Here is a 20,972-nt window from a genome sequence, read left to right as displayed (position 1 = left end):
GGTGGTAAATCAAAAGTTTGACATTTTTCTACCTTATTTTTTTTTCCTTTCTAATAGAGAAAGAGGGAGTGAGGAAGACAAATGCAATTAATTCAAAAAAATATGCTGTACCTCTTTTGCTTCCAAGATTACCATCAATCAATATTAAAGGTAAATAATAAAACGTAAAATTGATTGATAATATAATATGCAATCATGCATATGATTTAGATACGGTATTATCAATTATGCATATGTGATCAAAAAGAGGTCTCTTAAATCGATACATTTCATACGAACTGTGCCTTTGAATCAGACACGTTTATCAATTGCAGAATCTATTCTCCACTCCATATCGTCAATAACTAATTAAAAAAAGAGAGAAAAAACATTATAGCCACTAAACCCTGAGTCACCCTAAACCCCAAAATTTTTCTCTTGCCAACTAAAAATTATAAATCGGTCTGACTGGTCACCATTGGTTGTGGAAGTACTTAAGATGATGAGTTTGTTCAGAATATTGAAAACCGTATCTTCATTCAGTCAGGAAACAGTCCATCTTCACATCTGTTACATCAAGCTGGAGGATCTCTGCTCTACAACCCAGAATCGAGCCAAGGCTGGAGAAAAGAGAAAAACACATTGTAACACAAATCTGAGGCATTGAGGCAAAGGTCTAACTCAAGAGTAAGAAAACGAATATGACTGTTTCTGTCAGGTTATCCAGTTTGGAAGTAAATAATACTCCATTGTATTGGATGGGCACATGAAAAAAGGTTGATAAAGTAAGAGAGAGGAACTAAAATGGTGAAGGTGTAAGAAAAGGTGAATAAAGTTATAGGAGGAGAAAGGTGGATGAAGTAAATAATGGAGTAAAGAAGATGGCAAAAAGTGTTTTACCAAAATTGGCATAAGTGGGTTAAAAAAACGATATAAGGAAGAACAAAAACATGGAGGGAGTATCTAGATTTGGAAACTATAACCCATAGGCACCTCCTCGCATGGTGCTAGGAATTAGGATTTCCCCTAAACTCGGCTCTACCGAGCAAAAATTTTTTTAAACTGAACTGAAAAGGAATCCGACATTTGACATATTCATCCAAACGAAGACAAGGAAACTATACATAGAAAAATTAAGTTCAAAAATGAGAAGACAATTATAAGCATACCTTGGATAAGTGCGTCCAAGATCTCCATGGACAAATTCCTTGATGTATGTTCCTGCCTACAATGAAGATTTTGTATTACTATTATCCAAATAATGGTTAAAAAGGCTTTTGTTTGGGCAGCAATTTTTAGACATAGTCATATTTGTTTACACTTGCACCATAACCTAGCATGCTAAATCCATAAACAATCCAAAAGAAGAGGGCAAAACATGTGCTAAAGAGAGATTGAATTTTTTTTTTTTTTTTTTTTTTTTTTTTTTTTACCAAGGCACTTAAACCCTTACATCCCTGAAGACCCTGACAACAAAGTTTGAAGATGTGCAAAAGTGATCCACCATTCTTTGAAAACGAATTTGGAAAGGAAAGGATTTACTCTTTATGAATCCCAGATCAAATAATCAAATAATCGATAGTTCAAATAGGTCAATGATTAGCCACGGGAAGTACCTGTGTGCAGAGATGGAGGAGGAAAAACTGGGTACTTCCAGACATCTTCTCAATATTCATCCTGTTATTAAGAAGATTAATATGAAAAGAGGAGAAGATATTCAGGATGAGAAAAACACCAAGCATCCTAAATGAATAAATGGAAAGAAATCAAGTCTAGTCAGGAGTCTTAGAAATGAATTATCTTTTCACGTTCTAGAGGACTTCGACGATGAAGTACCCTCACCGGGGTTCTCTGTGATAATTTCTATTCAATAAGAAAATAGAGAAATTATGATTAGTTGCACAGTTACCACCAAGGACCAGCAACAATGTTCAGGCAAATTAAGAATGTACATAGCTGGAGACTAACTCCCAAAATAATGACCTACAGATAATAGGCATTTCCATCCACAATACCCATAGAAAGTAAGCCACTTATATATTACAGTACTAAAGGCAAGATGAAAATACATTATCTGCATCATAGATCAGTTATATGCATACACAAGTGTAGAACATTGTATGAGAGCATGAAAGTTTCCCCGATGCCCGACACAGCAAGTCCCAAATGAGGCGACCTCCTTATGCATGTGCGCCTTACCGCTACATGTCTTTGTGGTGTAGCTTAGTATCATTGTGTGTTGTTTCCTCTATTTATTAGCTTGTTGCGCTTATGGGGAAGGCTGGCCTGGATTGAGCCTTGGGGATTCAAGCACCACAAGGGCGATCTGCGCTCTTCCCGTGCTTGTCCTGTGATATCAAAGCCTTCTCAACATCGTTTAAATAGGGAGGTTCTATTCACCATCAAGGAGATCCACCATTTTCAACTATGGCACAGGGATAGTTGATCTATTTTCTCGTGTATGAATATGGGATGAGGAAGAAGGGAATTGAATTGGAAATATTCATTTCCATGCTCTAAAAAAACCAAAATCCTTTTACTATTAGATGGGAAGGAGAACATACGCCCACTCATTCCCTCCCATCACCTCCCCTCCTCTCCATTATTGCCAACCAAAGACACTGTAATTGACATTTTAATGAATTATAAGCTCACTTATACACAGAAATATGAGAGAGTAAAGGATAGCTCAAGTGGTTAAAGCTCCTCTCCCGGTTCTAGGAAATCCTGATATCGATTCTCATCACTTGCCCTTGTGGCTCTCCAAACACCAAAATAATGCACAGAGAATATGACGATAAAATTATGAGGATTTCCACAATCAATAGAATTCCCCCTTCCCCAAATGTTGGAGCCTATGTAAAGGAAATGCAGTCGTGTTTAAGTGATGTATGCGTAAGTAAATAAAATTGTGAAGCAATTGTAAACAATGTAATATATCGTAGAACAACCAACTTTGTCAAAATATAAATCTAAAGTGAAGTGATAATAAATTCATCAGAAACTCACCAAATCTTTAAGTAAAGATAAAGTCATCAAATCTTTATCCTCAAGCTGACGAGAAATCCACACTAGGGCTGTATATTGCTTCTGCATAAAAGAATAGTATCGAACATTTTTTATAGAGTCAAAGCAAAATAGGGAAATGACAAAGATTATAGAAAGTGACAAATAAAAACACAGAAAATTCGGGTATGTGGGAGGGAGCCCCAACTTTAGGGAAAAAATAGAGACAAAACTTGCCCAAGATATACATAATATGTTGCAATAAATAGGGACATCACAAAGAAAAATATATTGCAATTTACTCCCTAGTCCCTACGTCTCTACATGTTGTTCCTACTTTGACTTTTTTTGTAAGACAATCACCATCAAAGTGGGAACAACAAAAAGAGATGGAGGGAGTATAAGGGATGGAAGGAGTAACAAAAACTTTTATTCAAATAATATAATTGGTTTCACCGAGGATAACCTGCTTCTCTGCTTCACCTTCACGCATTAGGGTCCAAACTTGTTCATCAACAACTTTAAGGTTTTTCACCTTCACCTAAGTAATAAATGAGATCTACTCAAAAAGAACCGAAAGAAGTCTATACCAAAATGATATAAAAGAAATGACAGCATTACAAGATACTTGGTCCTCTCTTACCAATTTTCCTTCCAAACTATTAATTTTCATTTCCATCTCTTTTAGTGACAATTCTGATGGCAACATTCGGGGATTTTGAATTTCAAGTAAAAAAGGACGTCCAGAGCCCAACATTCGGACCTGAAATTTACAAGAGTAAATAAAAATAATAATTCATAAAATTACATCAAACACGAGAACTCACATGCTTAGTACATCTATGTCTTCTCTGCCAGCAGCATGAAACTTGTAATTATCACCCCTACACAACGGAAGAATGCTATTTCCCACAATCTCCTGTAAATTACAGCAAAAGGTTTCATAAATCAGTTGTCACGCTTCACGGGGGAAAATAGTTAACACTTCATATAGCCAAACAGTTATCCAGGTAGTACCTCAACAGATGCTTCTCCCATTCTTTCATCATCAATAATCCATCGTGACTGGCTCACATTTCTAGAGTACTGCAATACAATGTATAAAGCATGAATCCCACACCAATCTAAGGAAGTCAAGGTATCTAAGCTGCTTCTTCAACATAACTATGAGCTCAGAGATAGACTTTAAAAACCTATGATACATAATAAATTATAACCAATGATTGGATGCCATAGCTTTCACGATTATATATTGGACACCATAATTTTATGAGCACACGAGAGCTGAAGCAAAAAGTAGGCATGGCAGATTCCGCTTAAAAAAAGATTAGGATCTAGTAGTAAGAAAGGTGAGAAGCAATTAGATACATCAAGTACTGTAATTACTGCAAATACATTGAAGCAATATTGAAACTACATCAAATACCCATTACAAATACATTAAATACACGATTTAGGTACATCAAGATTGTGAATAGATATTTCAACCAAAACTGAACAATATATAATAGAAAACAGATGTCAAATAAAGCTTGCTGCACCGTACATAATCCAATTCCTAGACTCAACGAATAAATGACTAGTTTAATGTGTGAAAGACCATTTGACATAAAAATTAAAGAGTTTATGGGAAAAAATCAAAGCTAGGGATATGTTGTGCCAATTATCATTAATGCCAAGAAAAATGAGATTCATTAATGGCGGAGGGGTAAGAGCTGAGGGATCCACGACCAATTTACCGGCAGTAGAAGTGTGGTTGTCAAGTTCATTGCAGCTGTCGAGTTGATGGTGGTTGTGAGAACTTTAAGTTAATGTCGGAAAAAAAAAAATAACGAGGAGGTTAAGAGGATGGCCAAAGGAATAAATGAGGGAAATAAAAAAAACAAGGAGATGCTTTAAATCTTGACGATAAGATCTAAGGTATAAGTACAAGGTTGGGATCCAATGAGAAGGATTAATGTGCAAAAAAAAAGATCTAAGGTATATCTAATATATGTGCAAAATATATCCATATATATTTTATCTCTCTCTCTCTCTCTCTCTCTCTCTCTCTCTATCTATCTATCTATCTATCTATCTATATATATATATATCCCCCTCTCTCCCTCTCTCTCCGCCTGTCTCACTCTCTCCAAAAAAACATGCATAAAAGTAATATGAATCATAGAATGGATTAGAAATATTTGATGTGTGCTTTCAATGTTACCTTCAACCTCTTGCTTGGAAATTAGAGACTCAAACATCGCTACTCTATTGTTAGTCCACAAGCGCAGATTGCATTTCCACGAATGCTTATTCACAAGGATATACGTAATTACCTTGCTTTTAGGGAGGGGAGGGGGTGGATTTTGGGACAAAAATATTATGTTCAATTTGTTGTGGAATAATTTTACTAGAAATCTCACTCTTATCCCTAAATATATAATCTTATTATCTATTTTAGGAGTGGTGTGTTTGCTTCAATCCTTCAGTTCACGTGTGACCTCATAGGATTCAATTTATTGATAGTGGATCTAATCCTATAAGTCCACGGATTATAATTATTCTGGTCTCTAATAAGACGTTATGAGTTATGACCACCTAAATAACCATACTAATTATCTCCTGAACCTTGTTATATTTAATAATTGCACTAATGCTTGAGGATACCCACTTGTCTAAGAACAAGTGCGTAATCTTCAAATATATCAAGCATCATTAAAAAGATAACAAGTTTAACTCTTTCGGAGGTCATAATGTCTAGCTGGAGACTAATTATGGTATGTAGACTAATAAGATTAGGTCAATTGCTAATTAATCGGATCCTATGAGGTCACACAATAAGCGACAAATCGAAGAAAACACGCCATGAGTTTAGTAGATAAAAAATGGAGGAGCAACGTTTGAGGCTCTAATCTCCAAGTACAGGTCGAAGGTAGCATTAGAATCATGCATCAAATATCTTACTTCTAATCCATTCTATGGCTCATATAATTTATATGCACGTGATCTGTTTAGGTGTTAAGAATATGATTCTAGAAATTCCACTAAACGCACCTAAAACCCTACGGTTGCACATTTAGTTCAAAATAATATGCATATAAAATTTCATCATCCTTCTCATTTTATGGATCTTTTCATAATGAAGCAAGCAAAAAAGGGCCTTGGTGGATTGCATAAAAAATAATTCATTAAGACAATAGCATTGAAATTATCATATTCACACAAAAATTTCATTAGGCTAATGAGTGCCATCTGCTATGCCTAATTGGGTGATCTTGTAGCCCTAATATTAAATGTAGAAATATTTGGTAATGAGACTGACTAATCTCAAAATAATTAAATGATTAACACAGATTATCTAGCTGGTGAAGAATCCAAGTAATGCTGTTTTCCTTTGTTTTGGTTTAGGCTTTATTTTTTAAGCCAAATAAACAAGGCATTATGTATATGAAGAAACAAAACCAAAGAAACCAAAATAAAATATTTCAGATGCTAAATTTTTAACGATACCAAAGTAAGAGTTTTAAGAATATGCAAATTAGTATTATACCTTCAAGTATCTACCCCCAATATAGATAGGTGTACTGGAACAAAGAACCTCCAAGCTGCAAGCTGGTATCTAAGGTTAAAAAGAAAACAAGTTAATTTCCTAAATTCTGAAAATAAACTAGGCCATTAAAATAATTATCTATGATACACATACACCAGATCTAACAAGAAACAGGTACACCCAAGCACAAGTTTTCAATGTCTCATGCACCTTCTAGAACAGTCATAATTTCCCCTTCTATAAGAAATTGGGTATGAGTTTACCTATTTCTAGGTACCACCAGAGCCTGGCAACCCAGGTATATGAAAGAAATTGTAAGCATAACAGCTCATACAGTAAGACAATGTTAACCTTAAAGGTAATGCATGATGTCAACTCCAGTATTTAAGTCCTAGAAAAACATTGTTTTCAGTTGTGCGTCCAATAAAAGCTGGCAGCAATTTTGTATTAATGCTTTTCGTTCTGAATCTGCTACATTGATTGGATATTGGTCATATGACAAAAGGAAATGAAAGGATGAGCTCAAGTCATTAAGTGTGTTATGCCTCGAGTGAGACACGTGCTACAACAAGTAGGAAAAGTAACATAAAACAAGGTCATTCTGGAAGAGACTGATTACAAGCACTCTGACCATCTTCTTGATTGAATACTAAGCAACATACACGTATACCATCAAGTGTGAATACGAAAGGAAAAAAAAATCACCTTCTCCAATGGGGTCTGAAGGGTTTTGCTTCTAGCAAATTGTTTGCACATTGCTTCAAATTGAAATCATTCTCAGTAATTTCAGACCTTCCTGTTCCAACAAATAGACTACTTCAATATTGAAAGGCACAAGTGATCACTAGGTATTCCATGAAAACAATAGCAATGATATTAAAAATTTGGTTCACATGCAGCTAATGATGCCATCAGCAAGTTTTAATGTAATCTTCAGTGTTCGATCTTCAAAGGCCTACCAGTACTAATTTAGAACGATTCATCATCAGTACAGAACAACAACGCCTAGGAGACGACGACGACAACAACAACAACAACACACACATACACACACACACAAAAAAAAAAATTCCAAGCTTCATCCTCATCTTGACAGCTCGAAAGTTAGCCACATCAAGAGGCAACGACAAAATGCAAACAGATGTATAGAAGCAATGAGTAGAAAAGTATGAACTTGCCTATTTTCAGCTTCCTGCTGCCTTGGTTATTTTCTTTTCCATTATCAGTCTTCAGTGGCGTTTCAGAAGATGTATAAGTCAACCGAACACGGAAAGAGCTTGAACCAGATTTGACACCCTGTAAAACCTCACAACTTGATCATGGCAACCTTGGTAGAGAAATATATATTTCTTTTTATGTTATTTTATTAAACAAGCATGAACATCAAATCACAATTTTGGCTACAAAGATACGAATTTTAAAGACATAACTAAGTACACAATGCTTTGAATTATATATGTTCACCTAACAGAGCAGTCCTACTTACCAACAACGTTTCAAGAGGCTCTATTATAGATAGCTTCAGTGAATCCTTGACTGAAATGGCTTCAGACTGGAGCGTTTCTTGAAACCATTCCTCAGAACTGTACTTCTGTTTCATAGATAGCCTACACATCAATAAAAACAATTATATACACACAATCTGAAAGGTTTATGCATAAAATCATAATAACCAGTTTTATTAGAAACCATATAATGATAAAATATCAACTGGATAACTAAGCCACTTAGACTGATAACCTGACAGCATTTTCGTTCTCCACGATAATTGGTGGTATAGAGACTTCAAGAGAAAAGCTATCTGCTAGATGACCTTCCTTTTTCACCAGTTCATAGATCAATGCAGCAAAGTCATTGGCACAACCCCTGTTCACCAATGCTTGTTTCTCATCCACACAAACATACTGCAGAATCCCAAAACAAACACTGCAAATACCATCCTCATTGGCAGACTCTTTCAGCACAGGATCATCGTAGCTAGGCTGATGCGCAACGAATTCCGACAATATAGTACAGATTCGGGAATAGTGGGTGTAAATTGGTCCGTATTTCCCAAATAATCGAAGGATACACTGAGGACAGACCTAACATCACACCATTCACTTCATCAATGCAATACTCTTGTATAACGTATACTAATGTCCAAACAAATTTTATCATATTGAAATTAAATAGAAGTAGAATAATTCTAAAATAAAACAATGTGAAAACATTAATGCAATCACTTCATTAATGCAATACTCTTGTATGAAAAAAAATGTCCAAACAAATTTCATCAAATTGAAATTAAATAGACTACTTTTACAATGAAATAGTCAGAAAATGAAATCAATTGCACTATGAAGTATTTTCTAAAATCAATGTTTTTCTATAAACTCCTCAAAAATATAGTTTTTCACCTCAAAATATAATTGCAGTGATACAACTAAATCAATTCAAGGAATTAATATTTAAGAGAGAGAAATTTTCGTACTCGGAGGGTTAGGAGATAATTCACTGCTGCCTCCGGTAGAGACCGTAAAACATCGTCGAGCAGGCGGAGCTCCTCGTCAGCGTTGTTCGCCGCCATTGTTAGAGAAAATCAGTTGAATTGCTATGGCGACCTTATTTAAGTACTCGTCACTTAGGTTGCACAAGATCGGGTACTAACACGGATACTGGTATGAAATGGAAACGGAAACGGGAAAATGTCTATGTCTAAATAAGGGACACGGATACCGGAGGTTAAAATTCATATAATATATTTTTTTTTAAAAAAAATTGACCATATAGTTGTCATTCCTTCCTCTCGTTAGATCATATTATATCATATTAACAATGAACTGTATATGAAGGCACACATATTATTTAACAATTACCTTATTTATCTTACTTTACTCGGGTTGGGTTTAGCGAGGCGGGTCTATTTTTTAGTTGAGTTATGTTAAATTATTTTATGCGACCGATTTAATCTAAATCGATTTGAAAAACATTCTAATTAACCATCTCAACCAACTTTTATTAGTGTTTTAAATTTCACATTAATTACATTATATATTCTTTCAAATTAGAGGTTATTTAATTTATTTATTGTTCAAGAGATTAGAAAATAAATACATATGAGGTACAAAATACCGTAACATCTTAGGCAACGCTCGCATCACATACTAGGGACAGGTGTACAAGAACTCTTTTTTCGAAGTCGTGATTACTGAGGAAGACTTGGACAAAATCAGGAGACCGCATAATGACCCCATAGTTATGGAATGCAAAGTTACCAACCAAAGAGTTGGTCGAATCCTCATTGACACTAGGAGTTCATCTGACCTCATCAGTCACAAGTGCTCGGCCAAGCTCAGTTACAAGCCTGAGAGTATGCACCTAGTCTTCCATTTCTTGGTGGAATTTGGGGGAGGTGTTGTGCATCCGGTAGGACCTGTAGACCTACCCATTTAGCTGGGCAAAAAAGGGGAGGGACGCCACATGTACTGTGGATCCGGTTCATAGTTGTTGAAGAAGTAACGACCTATAACATGATTTTGGGGCGTCCACCCTCAATGAATCAAAAGTTGTTATCATTCCTTCTCTTATGCTTCTTAAGTTTGAGAAGGATGATGGAATAGTCGGCTTCCTTAGGGGAGATCAAAACATGGCAAGGGAGTGTTATCTCTCTAATGTCAAACCCACTATGGTCGCATCCGGCCCCAGTGGAGAAACTACTGACCTTGACCAAGTCAAGGAAGTCGTGCTTGATGCCACAGCAGCCAGCAAGGAAAGAAAGGCCAACCAAATGGTGGCCGAGAAAAGAGACAAACAATAGTAATCATTGACCGGTAAAAGGCCTAATGAACACCGTCCCCAACTGACTGGTGAGCATATGGACATCGTTCTAGATGACTCTCGTCCTGAACAAACTGTTAAGGTTGGGACGACTGCTTTTGCTAAACTAGGTGCAGACTTGCACCACTTGTTAAGAGAGTTCAAAGACATCTTTGCCTTTAAAGTTGACGAGATGACATGCATCAGCACGGATCTAGCCGTCAACAAACTTGTTGTGGATCTTAAAAAGAAGCCAGTAAGGCAAAAGAAGAGGAACCATGGTGAAGACAGAAGCCAGGCGGCAGCCGCCGAGGTGAAGAAATTGTTAGATGCTGGGTTCATTCGGCAGTGCTACTTCCCTGATTGGGTTGCCAATGTTGTTCTTGTAAAAATGCCAAATGCTACCTGGCGCATGTGTGTAGACTACACAGACTTGAAAAAGGCATTTCCAAAGGACAGTTATCCCCTCCCAAAGATTGATAGTCTAGCCGACTCTACAGCTGGCCATGCCTTGATGAGCTTCATGGACGGGAGCTCCACAATGAATGGCTGTGGTGCAGGCGTCATATGTCAGTTCCCTGAAAGGGACAGGTACGAATATGCACTACGATTTAAGTTCCAGGCCTCAAACAACGAGGTAGAATATGAAGCCCTACTAGCTGGCAACCGCATGTGTAAGGCGGCCGGGGCAAAGAAAGTAGACGCCTTTTCTGATTAACAATTGATCGTTAGCCAATATCATGGTGACTATGAAGCCACACATCCGGCTATGATCAAGTACTTAGAGGCAGTAAAGGAAGAAGCTGCAACACTTTAGGAATTCCACCTAATCTCCATGGCTACTTCTAGCCTACTCTGGAAGCAGACGCCATGGAGATGGTGAAAAATGTGACAAGTGCCAAAGGTTTGGCACTCATCCATCGTCCGACTACTGACTTGATAGCTATCCACAGCCTAGTACTATTCGCCAAATGGGGCATGTACATTCTAGGTCCATATACGCCTGCTACAGGTGGACGAAGATACATATTGGTAGCAGTCAACTACTTCACCAAGTGGGTAGAGGCAGATGCAGTCAAAGACATTAAAACAAAAGATGTTATCTCCTTCATCAAGAGAAATGTCATCACTCGATTTGGGGTGCCTATGTCTACGGTCTTTGTTAACGACCCTCAATTTGAGACGCTGGCTCTTAAGAATAGGTTGGAAGACCAAGGGATTTCCCATTGCTTTGCACTAGTCGGTTGACCTCAAGCAAACGGCCAGGTTGAAGCTTTTAACAAATTAATCTCTGATGGCATCAAGCAGAAAATAGAAAAAGCCGGAAGCCTATGGGCAGACGAACTGTCGTATGTTCTTTGGGCCATCAGGACGACTAAAAAAGGGGCGACTGGTGAAAACCCATTCCTCATGACTTATGGTGCTGAAGCTGTTTTGCCTATTGAGCATTATGAGCCGACTCTTCGAGTCATCCTTTATGACGAAGAGGCCAACTGGGAAGTCATGCGGCTAGCATTGGACTCACTCCTAGAACGCAGGGGCAATGCAGCCATGCGTCATGAAATCTACCATCTGAGAATGACAAGAGCTTATAATAAAAGAGTACACAAGCGGCCCCTGAAAGTGGGGGACTTTGTGTTACGAAAAATGGAAGCAATCGGTAAGGCCAACGAGCTGGGAAAGTTAACTCATAATTGGGATGACCCCTACCGAATCTATGAAGAAGTAAGAGGCGGCACCTACCGCCTGGAGACACTAGACGGCAGGAAGCTAAATTGAAAAAGTACTACTTCTAAGATATGTAAACTATTTGTACATAAGTTATCAATAAAACTTGCAATTTATTTCAATACTTTGTACATATCCTAACAATAGGGCAAGCCGCTTGTACTATTCACAGTCGACCACCTTTTAACTCTAACACGAATAAAAAGCTAAGTCTAGATAACTTAGCGCCTGTGTGTTCTTTTCGAACCTAATGAGGCCTATGGCCGGATGATCAATTTAAGGCCTTTGACCGGATGAACAATTTGAGGCCCGTGGCCGGATGATCAATTTGAGGCCCATGGATGGATGATCTTGTATATTAAACTAATACGTCTTTCCCAAAATTAGAGAAGGCGTCCGGTGACATCCATCTGGGTGAATTCGTCATAGAGAGCATCTCCCATTCGGGTGGCACATTGCTCTATAAACCTAAAACAAACGGCCCTACCGAGTGTCTCTACAGACAACCTCATAGTTGTTTGGCTTGAGACGAAGATAAATGTACCATTTCTCACAAACAAGCGGAAAACAGTTAAAATCTAAGTCAGAAACCACCTGGTATTACTTGGGATAAATACAGTCGGCACAATTTGAGTAAATAGCTAAGCAAAACTTGGCGAATAAAGGTTAATTCATAGTGACTCAACCAACCTAGTACAAAACCTAAACGGTGCGAGCAAGACCGACTTTATTTAGCAAACGGAGGCACTCGACCACTATTCTTACTAGTTTAGCTAAACAACAAAAGCTACCGCCTGTATTCCAACTGGAGTAACTACTTCGGTTGGACATCCCGTTTAACGCCTGCTTTTATGTAGGTACCATAGATGATGGACAGTTAACATCTAATAAAAATAAACTAAGTATAAACTTAATATGTTGTGATTTATATTAAGTTCTATGAGGCCAATGGCCGGATGATATAAAATTAAAACAATACGTCATCCCTTAACATGAGCAGGCGTCCAGCGACATTCATTCGGGTGAATTCGTCGCAGAAAGCATCTCCCATTTGGGTGGCACACTACTCTATAAACAAAAACAAACGGCCCTACCGGCTATCCATATAGACAAGCTCGTAGTCGTTTGCAATGATAAAATGAGAAAAGGATAACAAAGACTACCGACTTTTCTACAAAATAAGCGGTAATCTATAATATTTGAGTCGGATAACCGTCTGCTGTTGTTCACGAGCAACTCAGTCGGCTAAAAGTTTGAGGACTCAAGCTAAGTTAAAAAATTAGCAGCTGATGAGCATGCGAAGCAATCAAGCGGCCTACGCCGTCTGCTCCCTCTATATGCTTACATCTAAGAGGCATAGACTGATTAATCCAAGGGGATAATTCACAGTCACTCGACCTGAAAAACTCAAAAAGGAATATAAAAGGCAAGAGCGAAACCGCCTGTCTTAGTAGCACTAGACGGCACCCAACCACTGTGCCTACTACGGTTGTAAAACTAAGATAGTCGAAGCTACCGCCTATAAAATAATAGGCGGTTGCTATCTTAGTTGTTTGTACCATTTGGCGCCTGTCATTTGTCAAACCATCGTACAAACGACATATTTTGAATACACAAATTAAGCTAAGTATAAGAGTCTGGCACTCTGGCAGTTAAGAAATTTAGTGATGCTTTGGACACTACCCAGACAGTCATCTGGAATGGTCCCATGGGAGTCTTTGAATTTGACAAGTTCGCTGTTGGCACAGAGGTAAGACATTGGTTGCTTATGCCTTTAGTAATTTTGAGGTACTCTGCTGAATCATGCTTGATCTGTAGTTTCAATTAATTACATGTATCCGATAAATTATTTCACTAATAGATGTGCTTTTAAGATCTGTAAGTCATGATCCCAATCATTTTTTTGTTTTCATTTGCTGCAATTTGGCACTTAGTCATTTGTTTATCACCAGGGTAAAACCCATTTGAAACTTTGTCCTTATATGCTGATTGGTTCTTGCTTTGCTAACTCACCCACACAAACAACTCTTTTTGCTATATTGATAATTATTGAACATCATGATCTTAAATATTGTTCATTAACGTTCTGAAGTTTGCTTCTCGTTTGATTCTGCTTCTTGTTTGCAGGCTATTGCCAAGAAGCTAGAGGAGATTAGTAAGAAGGGTGCAACCACAATTATTGGTGGTGGTGACTCTGTTGCTGCAGTAGAGAAGGTAGGAGTCGCAGAGGCAATGAGCCACATATCAACTGGTGGTGGTGCTAGTTTGGAGCTGTTAGAAGGCAAAGAACTTCTTGGAGTGCTTGCTCTTGATGAAGCCGAGCCAGTTCCGTTTTAAGACAAGTTCATCACGGAATACAAATTCTATTTTTTCTCATCTTCCCTTTCCCAGGTTCAGCCTCTTAACATGAGTTTGTAACCGAGAAACAGATATAAAATGAGCCTCTTTGTAGATTACCATTATTTGCAATAAATGTGTTTGATGTTGATCATATGAAGATGTTGCGCAAATTTTGTGGAAATACGTATTCCATACAGAAGAATCATGATGTTGACGTGTTGTTTGGAGTGTATCTATAGTATTTATAACTCATACATGCGCACAAGTGTTGAAATATATGGCATTGAAATTTACAATAGTTTAATAGGGAAAATATTTGAGTAATTAGAATATACAGTACAAGCTTTGAAACAGACAAATCATGTGTGTGCAAATGTGTAATATAATTCTCCTCGTTCAAATAATAAAAAATATAAACAATAAATATTAGTGGGAGTATATTTTATAACAACGTATTTTCTATGTGATTATGTGGTCACCTGCAAATAAAATGAAGTAGCCTCTTTAACACTAATGTAGTAATTCATATTATACTAATAGAGTAACTCTTATTATACTTTCGCAGTAACCTTTATTATAATAATAGAGAAACCCTTACAACATTGAAAGATCAACACCTATATTACTAATAGAGTAACCCCTATAACACTAATAGAGTTACTCCATGGTGGCTCTAAAAGTTTGTGATACATGCTATCTCTATATGCATGCGATGCGTGAGTGATTGATATGTGAAAGCATATAAGTATTCATGTGCTTTAGAAATTAAAACATCTATTAACCTTAATGTAACACGTGTCCTTCCTCAACCTTAATATCATTTCAAAAATTAAAATAAATATTTTAAAATGAAAAAAAAAATCTATACATCATATAAAAAGTTAAGTATTTAAAAAATTAATATCATTTGCAAAAAATACATATATCTTGATTAAAATAAAAAAATTCAAACCAATCTTAATCTATTATGTGTCCTTCCTCAACCTATAAAACAGGTTACTGGTTTTATAAAGTTATTTATAAAAGATGTGTCAAAGGTCATTTTATTCCAAAATAAAAAAAAATGTCGATTTATTTTTAAAATACATGTAAAGGTCATATTAGTTTCATAACTTATAACTCCGTATTTTTTTTATAATTTTTTGGATATTTTGGATTTTAACACCTGATAAAAATTCGAAAATGGTTTTTAACACCAAAAAAAAAAAACTTTTATTTTAACACCTGACAAAAAATATAAAAATGGTTTTTACCACCATTTAACTGATTCCGTTTAGGATTCCGTTAAGTGGGTTCATGAGCCACGTGTCGCTTTATTATTGGCCGAAAAATTAAAAATAAATAAATAAATAAATAAATAAATAAAACCTAAAACTACCCAGCCACCTAGCCCCATCGCCGCCCCACCACTGCCACCTTCTTCTTCAGCTTGACCCACAACCGGTGACGTAACGACCGGCGCACCACCTCTCCCTCCCTCACCGGCCGACCTAAACCCATCCCCACCCTTTTCCCGCGGCCCTAAACCACCCTAGCCCGACCACTGTCATCACCAAGCCCGAATATTTTGGCGTTGATTCGGCCACGAATTCGGCCATTGATGGCCGAAATCGGCCGGTTAAGGCCACTTAGCCCCAAAACCGGTCGATTTCAGCCATTAATTGGAAAATTCGCCAGATTTTTTTGGGGAAGGAAGGCTGCTACCACCACCCCTGAAAATTCGTCGCTGTTTTCTAGGCACGATTTTCGGTGGGGGTTCTCGAATTTCGGCTGCGGGAAGCGGGGGTACGTCGAGTTCCGGTGTCAAGAAAGGTTCGGTGGCGAAACCCGGTGACGAGGGGCTTGGAGAGGGTGGTTCGAGGGTTGGCCGGGGAGAAGGGCCACCGTTGGTGGCTGCCTTCTGGTTGTTTGAGCTTTTTAAAAAAAAATCTATTTTTTTTTGTTTTTTATTTTTATTTTTTAAAAACAAGTAAAATGGTGACACGTGTCATTGTAGACCCCACTTAATGGAATTTTTGGACGGAAACCGTTAAGTGGTGGTAAAAACCATTTTCGTAACATTTGTCTAATGTTAAAATAAAACTTTGTTTTTGGAGGTGTTAAAACCCATTTTCGGGTTTTTGTCAGGTGTTAAAATCCAAAATATCCTAATTTTTTTAAACATATTCAACTATAAAAACATATATAAAGTACACCAATAACCCTTAAAAATTGTTAAACATAACAAAATTGCACATGTGAAATATTCTAGACTTTTAACTGTTTATTAAATGAGTTTTTTTTTTCTTTCTTAATAATTATTTTTACAATTGGTTAGGATATTCCTCTATCTGGATCACCCCCACATGTGAAATATTCTAGACTTTTAACTGTTTATTACATGAGTTTTTTTTTTTCTTTCTTAATAATCATTCTGAATTGCTAAATCGCTACCGGTATTTACCCGGTAACGCCCGTATTTTAACATGAAATTACAGTTATGCCCTCTTTTTAATTGTATCCTAATTTACTCTTACCCTAATTTACTTTTATACCTTATAAATTTACCCTATTTTATTTTTACCCCACTAGCCACCGCCACCAGACAACCACCAGCCACCATTATTCATCATCCCCCCAAAAAAAAACCTTTATTCAAAAACGATTTACACAAGCGGTGAATGGACGAGTTTGCAGAATTGTCGACGCCACCGGAGAGGTCGCATGTGAGTACGAAGATTTTTTGTCGTTTTTTTTTTATTTCGTAATTGCCAGAGAAATGTCTGATAATTTAGAATCTACCACGGCAGGAACGCCAAAAAATTTAGAATGTCCTCGGTAGATTCAAAAATATCAGGCGTTCCTTGCATTATATTTTCAAATGTTCATGGGAACGCCTGACAATTTAGAATCTACCATGGTACATTCTAAATATTTAGGCGAAACATGGTAGGAACACCTGAAATTTTAGAATGTCCCATGGTAGATTCTAAATTTCCAGGCGTTTCTTCCATGGTACATTCAAAAATATCAGGCGTTCCTAACAATGTATTTGCAAATGTTCATGGAAGAAATGCCTGAAAATTTAGAATCCTACCATGGACATTCTAAAATTTCAGGCAAACCATGGTTGGAACGCCTGAAATTTTAGAATGTCCTATGGTAGATTCTAAATTTTCAGACGTTTCTTCCATGGTACATTCAATCATTTCAGGTGTTTGTACTTATTATTATCGTATATATGTCGTTTATTATTAAATTATTATTATTATTATTATTATTATTATTATTATTATTATTATCATCATCATCATCATCATCATCATCATCATCATCATCATCATCATCATCATCATCACCATCACCATCACCATCACCATCACCATCACCATCACCATCATTATTATTATTATTATATGGGTTCTTAAGTAGTTTGTTTATGGTTTTTATATAGGATTCGGAATCAGAAAACGGTGGTGATGGTGTGAATTATAGTGGCCATTTTCAAACCGACACAGTGTTTCCTAGTTATGATGCTACTGTTCAATGGGCGAAAGAAATTTCCCGGCCAATTGGATTTATATTTGTCTCATCATCGTACAAAACAACCACCGATGGTCGGTCGTTTCGATATTTGGCTTGCGATCGTGGTCGGAAGAAAAGGCCAAGAGATTTGGAGAATGTGATTCGCAAGGACACTAAAACCAAGTCCGTTGGGTGTCCTTTCTTCATCAAGATTTATTACGAGAGAAGCACCGATGGTTGGAGGATCTGTGCTAAAAATGATGTAACCGGCACCCACAATCATCCATTCATTGTGTATCCTGAAGGTCATCGACAAATCAGCGGTCTTAGTCCAGGTGCGAAACAGGTTGTGCGTAACTTGATGAGGTCAAAGGTTGCCTCTCGTAACATCATGTCAACCATTATAGAGCAATTTCCTGAAGATCATCCGAACATCATGCATATATACAATAGTAGAAGTGACATCAGAATGGATGATTCCGAAGGAAGAGGAGTGGTTCAACAATTACTGCATTTGGCTAGAGAGAGTCACTACCTTTACTGGGTTATGGCTGATGACATCGGTGTTTTACAACATGCATTCATGGTGCATCCAATCACGTGCAACTTGTTACACACATACCCGTACGTGATTGGTATGGACTCTACGTACAAGACAAACATATACGACATGCCATTCTTTGAGATAGTTGGGGTTACATCGACCAATCAGAATTTCCTTGTTGGATATGTGTTCATGAGAAACGAGACACAAGCTAGTTATTGATGGGTGCTTCAGAGATTGAGGGATTTGATCGGATACCAACGGGAGCCATCAGTGTTCTTAACTGACCGTGAGCTTGGACTTTGTGCATCATTGAAAGCCGAGTTTCCTCACCTTACACATTTACTTTGTAGGTGGCACATTAATAAGGATGTCGAAGCTTATGTGACTGGATTGTTCAAGGACAAGACAGTGGGTGCAAAGTTCAAAAATGGTAGATGGAAACGAGTCATGGATGCAGCATCTGAGCCGGAATATGAGTTAGCCTTGCAGAGATTGAAAACAAGTTGGGTCGATATCCGAAAGTTGTGGATTACGTTGAGACTACTTGGCTTCCCCATAAAGAGAAATTTGTGACGTGTTGGACGAACAAAGTTATGCACTATGGTAACGTTTCTACATGTAGGGTTGAGAGTCAGCACTCGGCGGTCAAGAGTTGGATAGAATCATCGACTGGTTCTTTGGATACGGTATGGGCTCGAGTGCATTGCCAGATTGGAAATCAGATCGTTGGAATACGTAACGCTTTGGAGGCTAGTAGATCTAAAGTGGGTGAGAAGTACAGGCACATGCCGTTGCAGCGGCTTAATGGAAAAGTTTCTCATTATTGTCTGTCTGTTCTTTACGATGAGACGGAAAGACTGAGAGAGTTGAGTTGTGAGGTGCATGTGCGTTGCCGTTGTGCTCTATGGATCACCAACGGGATACCATGTGCTTGCCAGATTTATGATTCAATGCGTGATAAGAAGTGGTTGTATTGTAGCCAAATTCATCCATTTTGGCAGAGCCTTGTCATTGGTGATGATGTTGATATACCGGAGTTCGTCAATGAGTCGGCAGAAGAAGAAACACATTTTCGTTCCCTTGTCAATGAGGTTTTGGCTAGTGACCCTGTTACGATTTGGAATGTTTCTCGCATCATTGAAGATGAGCTGCATCCGAATCATTCAAATATTGAGGAGCCGGAAGTGAATCACTCAACACGAGGTCGACCACAGGATCGTTCTACTAAGCGTGATTGTAGCCATTTCGAGAATGTTGAGCGTAACACAAGCGGTCGTGGAGGGAGAAGGTCGAGACAACATAATTCAAGGCAAAACCGTCAAACTGAATCCGGTATGTTTTATTTTTTGTAATAATTTTTTTTATAACATACATATCTATTAATTGATTATTTATTTTCTACCAATTACGAATGTGTATTTTTAGGAGGAAATGGATTCAACATCGAATAATGTAGGTACGCTCACTTGCTCCTCGGACCTATATTGCCTTACATAAACGGATGGAATGATGTCATTGGTGATGGTAATTGCGGCTTTCGTTGTATTGCCTCCTGCTTCATGGGTGATCAAGAGCAATGGAGATTAGCTCGACAAATCATGGCTAATGAGATCACTGGTTATCCACCCTATACAGGAGGATTTATTATGAGCCAGGGTGGTTTGAATTTTGAGATACAACGTATTCGTTGGAGCGGTGGTACATGTGGGGAAAGACATTGGATGGTAGCCTTTCAGGATTTGTATGTAATTGCTACCTTGTACAATGCAACTGTGATTTGTTATGGAATTGGATTGACACCGACGAGCTACTATCCTTGCATCATTGTGTTACCGTTGCAGGCCCCCGACAATGCTACTGCACCAGCTCGAGAGTTTGTTATAGGTACTGTGGGTGGGTCGCATTTTATTCTTTTACAGCTTGATCAAGACCATCCGATTCCCCCGATTGCAGATGTTTGGTACCGGGCTCGTGAACCTAGCGTTATTGGATGGGAGCAACGATACCAGTGTAGAATTAGTTTGTGGGAAAGATTAGTTGCGTCATGATACATGTAATGTAATTCCTACAACTCGTGATTGGAAATTATTTTTGTCATTAACAAAACAATTTACATGGTAAGCTCAATGTAGTTAAAGCATAGGGGGATTTGTACACACACATCAAATTGAGATTGTCATATAAATATTTTGTATACCAAGATTAAAATTTACACGAATTCGTTACGTCATGATACATGTAATGTAATTCATAAAACTCGTGATTGGAAATTTTTTTTGTCATTAACAAAACAATTTGCATGGTAAGCTCAATGCAGTTAAAGCATAAGGGGATTTGTACTCACACATTAAATTTAGCTTGTCATACAAATATTTTGTATACCAAGATTAAAATCCAGGTATAACTGTATCAAGTACAGTTGTGATGATACATATGTGCTCTATCACAATACTTCAATAGACGATGATGATAAGTTAGATGGTTGTGGTGGTTGGATGTACAGATATTTGTACCTCCAGAAACAAAGTTATCATGCAT

The 20,972-nt window shown here is 37.5% G+C and overlaps 3 protein-coding genes across 3 annotated transcripts; 2 read left to right on the top strand and 1 right to left on the bottom strand.

The window, feature by feature from the left end:
• Window positions 1-158: 158 nt before the first annotated feature.
• Window positions 159-9,178, bottom strand: LOC110721315 (putative tRNA pseudouridine synthase Pus10). Its single transcript, XM_021900452.1, has 16 exons — window positions 8,991-9,178; window positions 8,258-8,601; window positions 8,004-8,124; window positions 7,696-7,813; window positions 7,223-7,313; window positions 6,671-6,677; window positions 6,518-6,586; window positions 4,003-4,071; window positions 3,824-3,904; window positions 3,629-3,748; window positions 3,452-3,526; window positions 2,989-3,069; window positions 1,770-1,842; window positions 1,596-1,657; window positions 1,149-1,204; window positions 159-599 (listed from the first exon to the last, which is right to left on the bottom strand). The coding sequence occupies exons 1-16, from the start codon at window positions 9,084-9,086 to the stop codon at window positions 515-517; spliced, it is 1,548 nt and encodes a 515-aa protein (XP_021756144.1). The 5' UTR covers window positions 9,087-9,178; the 3' UTR covers window positions 159-514.
• Window positions 9,179-11,962: 2,784 nt separating this feature from the next.
• On the top strand, window positions 11,963-14,536 carry LOC110721314 (phosphoglycerate kinase, chloroplastic-like). The gene is made up of 3 exons (XM_021900451.1): window positions 11,963-11,975; window positions 13,696-13,793; window positions 14,171-14,536. The coding sequence occupies exons 1-3, from the start codon at window positions 11,963-11,965 to the stop codon at window positions 14,378-14,380; spliced, it is 321 nt and encodes a 106-aa protein (XP_021756143.1). The 3' UTR covers window positions 14,381-14,536.
• A 2,772-nt stretch (window positions 14,537-17,308) lies between these two features.
• On the top strand, window positions 17,309-20,482 carry LOC110721312. Its single transcript, XM_021900450.1, has 5 exons — window positions 17,309-17,377; window positions 17,817-18,581; window positions 18,666-18,955; window positions 19,057-19,743; window positions 19,891-20,482. The coding sequence occupies exons 1-5, from the start codon at window positions 17,309-17,311 to the stop codon at window positions 20,480-20,482; spliced, it is 2,403 nt and encodes an 800-aa protein (XP_021756142.1).
• Window positions 20,483-20,972: the final 490 nt, after the last annotated feature.

Source organism: Chenopodium quinoa, unplaced genomic scaffold (assembly GCF_001683475.1).
Source record: "Chenopodium quinoa cultivar QQ74 unplaced genomic scaffold, ASM168347v1, whole genome shotgun sequence".
In the NCBI taxonomy this organism is placed as follows: domain Eukaryota; kingdom Viridiplantae; phylum Streptophyta; class Magnoliopsida; order Caryophyllales; family Amaranthaceae; genus Chenopodium; species Chenopodium quinoa.
The sequence above is the reverse complement of the archived record's forward strand: the minus strand, read 5'-3'. Positions and strand labels throughout refer to the sequence as shown.

Excerpts from the sequence above, each read along its gene's own strand:
- LOC110721315 (XM_021900452.1), bottom strand. The coding sequence starts at position 9,086 with ATGGCGGCGAACAACGCTGACGAGGAGCTCCGCCTGCTCGACGATGTT. Across the intron at positions 8,602-8,990 it reads ATTATCTCCTAACCCTCCGA|GTCTGTCCTCAGTGTATCCT; the intron begins GTACGAAAATTT and ends GTGTGATGTTAG. Across the intron at positions 3,905-4,002 it reads TGGGAGAAGCATCTGTTGAG|GAGATTGTGGGAAATAGCAT; the intron begins GTACTACCTGGA and ends TGTAATTTACAG.
- LOC110721314 (XM_021900451.1), top strand. Across the intron at positions 13,794-14,170 it reads AGTTCGCTGTTGGCACAGAG|GCTATTGCCAAGAAGCTAGA; the intron begins GTAAGACATTGG and ends TCTTGTTTGCAG.
- LOC110721312 (XM_021900450.1), top strand. The coding sequence starts at position 17,309 with ATGGTAGGAACACCTGAAATTTTAGAATGTCCCATGGTAGATTCTAAA. Across the intron at positions 18,956-19,056 it reads AGTTGGGTCGATATCCGAAA|GGTTGAGAGTCAGCACTCGG; the intron begins GTTGTGGATTAC and ends TTCTACATGTAG. Across the intron at positions 19,744-19,890 it reads TCGAGACAACATAATTCAAG|GTACGCTCACTTGCTCCTCG; the intron begins GCAAAACCGTCA and ends CGAATAATGTAG.